Source organism: Polypterus senegalus, chromosome 2 (genome assembly GCF_016835505.1).
Source record: "Polypterus senegalus isolate Bchr_013 chromosome 2, ASM1683550v1, whole genome shotgun sequence".
NCBI classification, from domain to species: Eukaryota; Metazoa; Chordata; class Cladistia; order Polypteriformes; family Polypteridae; genus Polypterus; species Polypterus senegalus.
The window spans coordinates 52722748-52734856 of NC_053155.1; the positions used below are offsets into that span (position 1 = coordinate 52722748).

The 12109-nt window shown below is 38.7% G+C and overlaps 1 protein-coding gene across 1 annotated transcript in view; it reads right to left on the bottom strand.

Moving 5' to 3' along the window:
* The window catches only part of LOC120522910, a 58910-nt gene that overhangs the window by 19566 nt on the left and 27235 nt on the right, over positions 1–12109 (bottom strand). The window contains exon 2 of the mRNA XM_039743687.1: positions 2788–3117. Within this exon, the coding sequence (XP_039599621.1) occupies positions 2788–3117 (330 nt within the window). The remainder of the gene's footprint in view (positions 1–2787; positions 3118–12109) is intronic.

Consider the following 12109-nt stretch of genomic DNA (forward strand, 5'->3'; position numbering starts at 1 on the left):
GTGTTTGAATTGATTTGGGCATTCTACCAGCCCTCTACTAAGATTTTAGGAGGGCGGCAGTGTAACAATCCACCAGTACAAGTTTCTGTGTATCTGTGTGTCCATTCAGCTGCTATGCCACTATTATATACCAGTTGGTATGGGATTCTTAAATAAAAAAAACAGTTCTAATGTTTGTGATATGCCATGTGTCGGAATGCAAAATGCAATGCATTTTATTGCTTCATGCATTATAAAATACATTCCAATAGATGGTGCACTGCAAACATTTTCTCCAATAAGGAGAAACTGATGGACAAACAGAAATCAGCTTATCCACCTTAATAATGTGTGTTTCTCTATATCTGTTTGTCTGTCTGCTTGCTATGTCTTTGTGATATGTCATTTGGTATGGGATTCATAAAAGCAGTGATAATGTTTGTGATGCACCATCTGCTGGAATGAAAAATGCAATGCATTTCATTACTACATGAAATTATAAAATAAAGTTCAATAGATGGTGCACTGAAAACAGTAACACTGTATATTCTGAGGTCTACATTGATTACTTACATTTCAACCCATCTTATGTAGGTAGCACAGCTAATACAATTATATATAGTTTCTGATGCTACATTCAATTTAATCTAGTGTGTGGATGCTACATTCACCAATCAGTCACAACATTAAAACCTCTCATTATCTAATTACAGTGGCATCTGTCAAGGGGTGAGATAGATATATTAGGCAGCAGGTGAACAGTCAGTTCTTGGAGTTGATGTGTTGAAAATGGGAAAAATGGACAACTATAAGGATCTGAGTACCTTTGACAAGAGTCAAATTGTGTTGGCTATACGACAGGGACAGAGCATCTCCAAAATGCAGGTCTTGAGGGTGTTCCCGGTATGCAGTGGTTGGTACCTACCAAATGCAGTCCAAGGGAGGATTACTATTGAATCAGTGACATCGATGTACAAAACTCATTGACACACATGGTAAGTGAAGGCTAGCCCATCTGGTCTGATCCCATAGAAGAGCTACTTTTTAAAAATAAAGCCAATCATAAGAGAAAGGTGTCAGAACACAGTGCAGTGCAGCTTGCTGAGTGTGGGTCTACAAAGCCGCAGACTGCTCAGAGTGCCCATGCTGATCTCTGTCTGCCACCGAAAGTGCCTACAATGGGTATGTGAGCTTCAGAACTGGACCATGGAGCAAATAAAGAAGGTGGCCTGGCATGATAAATCACATTTTCTTTTAGATCATGTGGACCGCTCGATGTATTTGAGTCTACCTGGGGAAGAGATAGCAGCAGGATGCACTATGGGAAAAAGGTAATCTAGCAGAGACAGTGTAATGCTCTGGACAATGTTTTGCTGGGAAACCTTCAGTCCTAGAATTCACGTAAATGTTACTTTGACACGTACCACCAGCCTAAAGACTTACAGACTGCATACACTCCTTCATGGCAACTGTATTCCCTAATGGTAGTGACCTCTTTCAGGAGGATCATTTGCCCTGTCACACTGCAAAACTTGTTCAGGAATGGTTTGGGGAACATGACAAAGAGTTCAGATGTTGACTTTGCCTCCAAATTCCCCAGATCTCAATTTGATCCACCATTTGTGTGATGTGCTGGAAAAACAAGTCTGATCCATGGAGGCCCCACCTCACAACTTACAGGACTTAAAGTATCTGCTGCTAACATCTTGGTGGCAGATACCACAGTACGCCTTCAGAGTGGGATGTACGCAATATTAGGCGGGTGATTTTAAAGTTGTGGCTGACTGGTGTATTACAAATGTATTGTGAAACTGATTGGGAGTCCTAAGCAGTTCCAGTCCAGTTTTGAATGTGAGTTTGCACGGTTGTGTAATACTGGCCCACATAGGGCTGGTTTCTTATTTTTGCATCTCATTCTTGGTCCTTGGTTCCAGCTTTAACCAGGAAAAATACAGTTATAAAATAGATTTGGTATATACATTAATTGAAATATTAAAGTAATAATAAAATATTCCTTGGATCATTCATTCACAAGGTACATTACAACTTGCATTTTAAGTACTGCAGAGGTTTACACTTACAGTATGTATCTCCTGCATAGAACTGGCAAGCTGTCTCAGAGTGAGTTTCCATCTGCAGCCTAAAACTAGGTTGCCATGCTTTCTTGTGAGACTACAGGTCCTCTGTGTGATTGCAAATAGGGCATACTGTCATACTCCTATTTGGGAGAGACTGTTGTTCCCTACATTGTTAAATCGAACAGGCAAGGAAAACAGATAAAGATTTACACTATCAGATTAACAATAACTAAATAAAACAAATCCTGAAAATACATACATAGCCAAACCCACCTAATCAAAGTCAAGGTCGCAAGGGCCAAAGCCAATCACAATGGCAGTGGAAACAAGGCAAGAAAAGTGCTGGACAGAGCAAAAAATCATCCCAAGACACACACACAAACACACACGCACACACACACACACACACACATGAACTGTAGTCAAATTACAGTCACCGGTTACCCTAACATACACTTATTTGTAAATGTGAGAGAAAAAAACACATTCTAATCCATGCAGGCATTAGAAGTACATTCTAACTTTACAAAGCCAATAAGTGGGTACAGGATAGGATACTTGATCCAGGAGGCTGCAGTGATGGGCAATGCACTACTGTGCTTCCCCTCCAAATAATTACTATTCAAAAATAAAATATTTAATATACAGATTAACTTGAAAGGAACACAATTACATTTTGTTTTATTAGAAATCTCTTGAGTCTGAGTAGCACTGTTACATATAGCATTACCTGTTTCTAGACGGACTGTGAGCTCCCACTTCATGTCCTTTACTCCTTGTGTTGATGTCACATCACAGCTATAATTCCCTTCATCAGACGACTGCACATCAGTAATATGAAGAGTCAGTGGATTTTCTTTACTCCACTTAATTCTTTCTGTGGTTGTATTAATAAAAGTCTCATTGGCAGTATAAGCAAAAAGAAGTTCTGATGCACAGGAACTGCTTTTCTTCCAGTTCAGCTGTACTATGTTGTCATGTGAAGCATTACAATTGAAAGTAACAGTCCCCCTCAAAGTGACTTCCACATGTACTCCTGCTACTGCCGCTCCGTAGTGATCTGTAGACATAAAGTCAGAATGCAGTCTGTCAGTGAAATAACACAACGACCCTCACCACACCTCCCACTAATGACCCTGTTTTCCTGTAATCATGCAGGATTCTTGCCCTTGGCTTCCATTTCGCTCCTTCAGCCCATGGACATATAATCAGTTTTAAAATTGTATGTGTTATATGCAAAGGGTAATAATAACACCAAACTAACATTTACATTTTCAAATATAAATACATTTTTTTCTTTAAAAACTTTAACTCATTACTTAAAACATTCAGTAGCAAATTTCAGACTGACAAATGAAGTTAGTGCTGGAGATCTGAATGTGTCAGGCTGACGTTATACCTGTGCTTGTGGTTCAAAGATTTTATTTTTTCATGAAATAAATAGAACTGTGGGGAGCTGCAGCAATCAGTGGAGCCAACAATGACAAAAGGATGTAGAAGTACACTTCATGTAATACAATTATCTTAAGCTCAGTAACAGAGTAGGTAGTGTGGTGATGTAACACCATTTCAAAACTGCAGTCTTTTGATTTTAGCCCATTATTAGAAAATGTAGTTTGCGATACAACAACCGCTGGCTATTTGACTCAGTCTGTGTTAACCAACAAAGCACCTGAATAGATCAAAAGGAAACAAAATATAAAACTGACACCTTGTTTTTAAAATATAATAATGTTGTCAAATGTGATCCAAATGTACGAATTATTTTTCAAATAATGCAAAATCAGCTAAAACTATACAGTAACAGTTAATGTGGACCAGCCCAACTTTAACTGTGCATCAAAATATGTATAAATGTATCATGTTTCAAATTGTACCATGCAGATAATCATATTAGCATCTTTTTAGACAGAGCTTTACTGAAATATACTATACATTTCTTTGAGTGAAAGTGTGTGTGTGGATGTCTGCCCATGTTTGTATGTTTCTCCACGTGTCCATACATGCATACTTAAGTTATATATCTCAGAAACTAATTTTGCAAAAATGTAGCAAATCAATAGGCCTGATCCTATGACTAAACAGAGCAGACTGCAAAAATCTCTGTTAAATAAAAACAACTTTCTACGTCAGTCATCATTATGAAATAGTTCAAATTGTTTGTAGCCAGTCCCAAGCGTGAATAAATAGTGAGAATGGACATCAGGAAAGGCATTCTGTCCTAACAATTATGCTGAAACTTATAAAATGTAGGCCTCACATGGAAGTGGGAAAAGAAGAAGAAGAAGATAGGGATAAGTACTGGACCAAAAGAATAGTCATGTAGTCTGTAACAAGACAAACATGATGTACCTTATTTGAAAGGTGAATATTTTCTGAAGTTATCGTTGTGTGTATGTTTAGCCATTCAGGGCAGATTTCTCGGAAACCATTTGTTCTAAAGTATTCTGTCATTTCTGGGATGTAGTCATCCAGAAACTCCACACAATACAAAGAAACACATCATTTTCCAACCAAAATTGTAATGTTAAGATGTGAAAATCTATTTAGATTCAACACATACACAGATATTATGCTAAAATCTACTTTTCTTGATATTTTAAATATTGTAGAATTTGAACTTAATTCAACAGCAAGGTTTTCACCCCCTTAACCAAACTTCTGTTTATTTTGAATCAAAAAAAAAAAATTAATGACAAGGTTAAAACTAAGACAAAATGCAACAGATTCATAAAAAATGCATGGGAGGAAATAATCCCGCTAAAAATATTTCTTTGGTTGTCCCACACGACTGCTTTCCATGAAGTACGCGTTTGCTTGCATCGCCCAATTGCAGGAGATTTTGCACTAATAACTGCCATGGCTGACCCACTCAGTTGTAATTAATTATTTGTTTGCTCATTTTGAAGCCCTTTTTACTCACATGTTACCTATTCAGTATGTCAGATATCTTTCAATTAACCATTTGAGGCCAAAGATTATACGACTTTAAAATGCAATTTCATTGTTCAAAAAGGCAGTTGGCATAAGAATATTTAAAATTATAATATAAAAAATTGATGAATCTATTGAAATATACAGTAATTTATTGTGATATTCACATCATGTATTTAAATACAATTAGATGTAAGTTCTAAATCATAGTAGTTCTAAATCAATTCCAAATTGGGAAATTTGGCTTATTATAGTATTACAGTATAGTATTTTCATTTTTTTACCATACCATACCATACCATATTTATTTGTTGAGCGCTTAAAAACACAGCATTACAACTGACCGAAGCTGTACAGTTACAACAAGCAGGACTAAAAGCAAAATATTAAAAACAAACATTAAGAGAGAATTAAAACAGAGATACTAAAAACAGGTCAGGGGACCAAATAAAATAGAGAAAATAGTAAAAGGCAAGTGGAAAATGAAACAGGTTAAGAATTAAAAGCCAATGTGAAGAAGTGCGTTTTTAGGCGAGATTTGAATGTGAATTTTTATTTCTTTATTTCTATTAATAGTATCGTATAGTATATTATAGTACATAGAATTCAGTTATATTTTAGGAATCATCCTATGTTTTCATATTATTTATAATGAAATTAGACTCTTATAACGGGCAGCATGGTGGCACCACTGCTGCCTCACAATAAGGAGACTGGGGTTTACGTTCAGGGTCTTCCTTGTGTGGAGTTTGCATGTTCTCCCTGTGTCTGTGTGGGTTTTCCTCCCAGTGCTCACAATCCAAAGACATGCAGGATATGTGTATTGGCCATAATAAATTGGTCCTAGTGTGTGGTTGGGGTGTGTGTGTGTTTGTATGTTTGCCCTGCAATGGACTGGTGTCCTGTCAACTGTTTGTTCCTGCCTTGCACCCTGTGCTATCTGGGATAGGCTCCAGCAGACCCTACAAACCTGTTCAGGACTAAGCAGGTTAGAAAATGACTGACTGACTGACTGATTGACTGACTTTTTAAATATTTTTTCCTGGAAGTGTTTTGTTTGTATTAGGGTTGGTTTAAGTCACTAAAATCTTTGACAATTTACAGTTAACGCAAAACTGAGACCTTTTTGGAGATCTTTGAAACACAAGGACCTTTACACTTTGAAACCAGAATATAAAATGATGTGTTTATTAGACCCACACAGTAATGACTTGCATTTTATCTGAGGAAATCATATTATAATATTTTGTATATAAGTCTGGGAGGCATTTTCTGCAAAAAAGGAAATGAAAATGTAAATTATAAAATAAAAATGCAATCTCTCATTTGCAATTTCATTTTCAAAGTCTATGCATAAGAATGCTGCAAAATTTTAAATAAAATTAAACAATCCCATTTGTACTTTTATTTTCAGCCTGAATAGCACTGAAGCTGCAAAAATGAAAAGTAAGGCGCATTTGTCACGTTGCATTGTCATTTTCAAGCTCTCAACATGCAAATAGCATGGATCAGTGGGTGGGTCTTTGCACCTCGATTTCCCACAATTCTTTGTCATTCATAGCTGTAGAGCCCCTCTGATTGATAGAATACTTCTCACTGTGTTTAATTCATGTGATTTTGATCATTTCACCCCTGTATTGCAAGCTTCACAGCGAAACTGTCTCACAAAATCTGAAGAGCATGTATAATTCAAGTCCTGAAGTTATTAATGTGCTATTCAATTACAATATTTAACATGACAGAAGTTAATAGCACAATTTACATTTATTTACACTGAAGTACAAATGGGGCGCTTTGTATTTTTGTAGTATTATAGTGTGGAATCACCACCAAGTACCGAATTGACTGGATTCCCTCCTCTTTGCATAGTTCTTTGAAGTGACTCGCTCTCCTTAAAAGGACTGTTTGCCTTTTGCCACGCTAGTTTGAAAAGCTCATGCGACTGTGCAGAGCTGCCATTTTTATTGGCACTCTTACTATTGATGATACAATGCCAGCTCAGTCTTTTGGTTACTCGCCCCTAGTTGATATAATTTGTCCTGTGTTGTTGCATAGCCCTCCCTTCAAAGTCAGTCCCCAACAGCCACTTCCAGCTTCTTTCAACAGTGTACAATCTCTTTGAAATGGCTGGGTGGAGTTCTCTCCCCCTGCAGTAATGCAGCCAGTGTTGAGGGCAAATCAACAGGGTTTGGGAGCTCTGCGTTGTCAGATGGCACAGCATGGATGTTGTGTGCTGCACTGGCAAATGGCAAACTAGAATGTTAAGTGCTGTGCTGAAGTTCAGTGCATCAGGCGTTTTCAATGCTAGTCAGCTGTCGGCAAATTTCCTGGTGAGAACAGGCAGACAGTGTCAGTTTCCTTACTGTTTCCCTTTACTGAACTGGCACTGCAAAACATGCACCAGGTCTGCATGTCAGCTTTGAGACTCTCCCTTCACTGCAGCTTCACAACGCCTCTATGATCTAATTTGTCTTTTACAGTTTTTACCACCGGCCTTGCTTCTCATGGCTCACTTGGTGTCCGTGGCAACTCAATCTACCACACTCATCTCCAGCTACATGAGCCTGAAGTTCTGCTTTTGTCCACACCAGTGCCGTATTAACAGCATTATAGGCCCCCAGGCAAAGCAGTGCACTGGGGCCCTTATCTACACAACCAATCACGGAATAAAAATGTAAATGGTAGATAAAATTAAACACATATTTATTGTATTGGTAAAATCAGTGTTTAAACATTAAAAGCATGCTGTACAGCAAAGATTAATCAACCCAAATGTTTGAACAATATAACATCCATCCATTATCCAACTCGCTATATCCTAACTACAGGGTCATGGGGGGCTACTGGAGCCAATCCCAACCAACACACCTACACACCAAGCACACTCTACGGACAATTTAGAATCGCCAATGCACCTAACCTGCATGTCGTTGGACTGTGGGAGGAAACCCATGGAGACACGGGGAGAACATGCAAACTCCACGCAGGAAGGACCCAGGAAGCAAACCCAGGTCTCCTAACTGCGAGGCAGCAGTGCTATCCACTGTGCCACCGTGCTGCCCCACAATATAACATGACCATTGAAAAACACTAAAATTTCAACATGTAAATGATACTCAATTGGTAAACCATACAGATGGAGATGAAGATACAGATGAATTATTTATTATTAATCAATTGTCCAACACAAACATTTGCAAAATTTCTTTGCAGAAAACTGAGTTAAAATTATGTAAACATATACACTTTTACATTATGTAGTGTGTGAGATCTGTACACATACTGTACATGCATGTGAGATTGCAGAGGTGACCGTGATACTAAATCATGTCCACTTGTAACACAATAACAAATAGTGATAGTTTAGTATAGTATAGCATTTATTTTTTGACAGCAGTTCACAACATAAATAGATTAGCATGGGACCCCTATGGTCGTGGGGCCCCCGGGCAACTGCCCATCATGCCCATGCATTAAGATGGCTCTGATCCATGCACCTGGAAAAATAGACCTTAGCAGGTGGAGAAGCAGTGGTGGTGCTGCACAGGTGTCCATCTCTCAAGTGTCTCCATCCTTGTACTGCTGCTTCAAACGGCACTCCAGATTACAGATCTGAACCTGGAGAGTTTCTAGCACCTCCGCTGAAGAGGCGTTACAGTGTTCAACACCCATGGTACAATATAATACTACAAAAATACAGAGCGTCCCATTTCCACTTCAGTGCAAATAAATGTAAACTATGATACAATCCATCCATTCATTATCCAACCCGCTATATCGTAACTACAGGGTCACAGGGGTCTGCTGGAGCCATTCCCAGCCAACAAAGGGTGCAAGGCAGGAAGCAAACCCCGGGCAGGGTGCACACTAGGGACAATTTAGGATCGCCAGTGCACCTAACCTGCATGTCGTTGGACTGTGGGAGGAAACCCACGCAGACACGGGGAGAACGTGCAAACTCCATGCAGGGAGGACCTGGGAAGTAAACCTGGGTCCCCTAACTGTGAGGCAGCAGCACTACCCACTGTGCCACCGGGCCACCCCTATGATACAATAAAGGCCTTAAATAAATAAATAAAGGCTGTCATGTTAAATATTTTAATTAAATAGCACATTCATTTCTTCAGAGCTACAATTATGCATGTTCTTCAGAGTTTGTTACAGTTTCTCTGTGAAGCTCGCTGTATGGGGGTGAGAAGATCAAAATCATGGGAATTGCACAGTCAAAGCAATTATTCTATTCTATCCTATCGACCAAAGTGGCTCTACAGGTACAAAGGACAAAAAAATTGTGGAAAATCGCCAAGGCCGGCCGATTGACTCTCGCTGTTTGCATGTTGAGAAATTGAAAATGAAAATGCGCAGTGGAAAATGGAAAATTCAATGAGTAGAAGGTGCCGCCAGTGTTTATTTGGGTTTTACTTTTCAATTCATTGCGGTTCAGGCTGAAAATGAGATTCCAAATGGGGTTATTTCATTTTATTTTTAATTTGTGTAGCATTCTTGCGCACAGACTTTGAAAATGAAATTTCAAAAGAGAGATTGCATTTTCATTTTATAGTTTTAATTTTCATTACCTTTTTTGTAGAAAATACCTCCCATATATATGTACAATAACCATTTTTGTCCATTTCATCGGATAACTTTTACTGAGGTACATGTTCCGTATATATTGTATTCAACTGGTGTTGGAATCTCCTTTTCTCTGTTGCCTATAGCATTGAGTGCAAGACAAGTTTGCCCGCTCCTGGGTAGGCACTCTGACTTACATGAGGCAACTTACAGTCTCCAGCTAATTTAAATTACAGTCCCAAGTCCAAGGAATGGAGGACATGAAGATTACTGCACAAATGTACTAAGAATATAATATACTAAAATGGAAATGTTGAGCTCATTACCCTGCTCAGGATGTAGAGGGCTAAAAGATAAATGGATGAAATGTTGATTAGGTCTTTATATCAGATATTTAACAGTTTGTCTTGTTAACATTAATAAAGAGAAACAAATTTCATTTTTTCAAGTAAATATGCTAAACATGGGTCAGATCTTATCTGCTCCGCTGACGTTCCTTCACTTTACAATCAAACCCTGTGATCTTCTAAAACATCCTGCCTATTTTAACCACAACCACAGGAACTTTGAGAGAATTTCTTTGGACTTTGTGACCTTTCACATGACAAATATGAACCACGCTATCTGCCCATTTCCTTTTTGTGACATGTTTAGGACCCTAATGCAGTAGCAAATGACCTCTTTTGACTTTAGCTTGAAAAGACTCTTACTGTTCTGTCCTTTTACCCTTAGGGATGCTGCTGAATTCTGATTTATTATCATTGTGTACTGTTAAAGGTAATTTGTTTAGTACAAATCTTGAGTGCATGTGCTTATGATAACGTCAATTGTCAGTTGTTGGGTCTTGGATTACCTTCTTGTATCTGTGTGACAATGCCATATGTTTTGTACCTTCATGCTGCAGAAACATTTTACTTAGGGTTAATAAAGTCCACCTAAACTCACCTAATACATTTGCCTCCTTCCTATAATGTATCTTTCACTTTGGTCACATTTGGCTCTTTTAACAAGGTAGTAAAAATCATTGTCTCAAGTATAGGGCTCATAAAGGAACAGGTCTATGTCAAGCCGACTGCAACATATGACTTCTTGAAGGGCTAAATGAGTATCATATTGAAGCACTGAGTTAGTTTCACTTGTAAAACATATAATGAATAATTCTAAAATCACTTATGAATATCATAAAATATGTGATTATCTTATCATTGTACAGCATTTTCATTAATGAGAGCAACAAGAAAGATACGGTGCCCACTTTTACAGAAACAGGAATATAATAAATATTAAAAGGAACCTAAAACATAATGCAGAATCACGTTGTCTGATGTATGAAAAATTAATACTTGTTTGAAAAATACTTGAACAATCCAGGCCTCTGAACTGAGGTTAGAACATGGAGGGATGGATAAATGTGTGCCAATACCTTTTCTCATGCATATCAAATTTGTAAATTACACCCCGGCCATAACTTAGTAATTAATATCACAGCAACAGCTTGAACATGCAATGGTAACCATCTATACCTTTTTCATGCAATTGGAGCAATTTGTTTAAAGAGGCACAAGCTGTGCATTACATTTTAAAATGTGTACTTTTTAAGCTTTTAATATTAAAACCATTCAACCTTTAAAAATAAACTGCTCTAAAAAATAAAGGAACACTTTTTAATCAGAGTATAGCTTCAAGTTGATGAAACTTCTGAGATTTTGATCTGGTCACTTAAGTAGCAGAGGGGGTTGCTAATCAGTTTCAGCTGCTTTGGTGTTAATGAAATTAACAACAGGTGCACTAGAGGGGCAACAATGAGATGACCCCCAAAACAGGAATGGTTTAACAAGTGGCAGCCACTGACATTTTTCCCTCCTTGTCTTTTCTGACTGTTTCTTCACTAGTTTTGCTATGGTCAGTGTCACTACTGGTACCATGAGTCAATACCTGGACCCTACAGAGGTTGCACAGGTAATCCAGCTTCTCCAGGACGGCACGGCATCAATATGTGCTGTTGCCAGAAGGTTTGCTGTGTCTCCCAGCACAGTCTCAAGGGCATTTAGGAGATTCCAGGAGACACACAGTTACTCTAGGAAAACTGGACAGGGCCGTAGAAGGTCCTTAACCCATCAGCAGGACCAGTGTCTGCTCCTTTGGGCAAGGAGGAACAGGATGAGCATTGCCAGAGTCCTACAAAATGACCTCCAGCAGGCCACTGGTGTGAATGTCTCTGACCAAACAATCAGAAACAGACTTCATGAGGGTGTCCTGAGGGCCCGATGACCTCTAGTGGGCCCTGTTCTTACTGCCTGGTACCATGGAGCTTGATTGGCATTTGCCATAGAATACTAGAATCAGCAGGTCCACCATGGGCACCCTGTGCTTTACACAGATGAGAGCAGGTTCACCCTGAGCACATGTGAGAGACATGAATGGGTCTGGAGAAGCCGTGGAGAATGTTATGCTGCCTGTAACATCGTTCAGCATGACTGGTTTGATGGTGGGTCAGTGATGTTCTTGGGAGGCATATTCATGGAGGAACGCACAGACCTCTACAG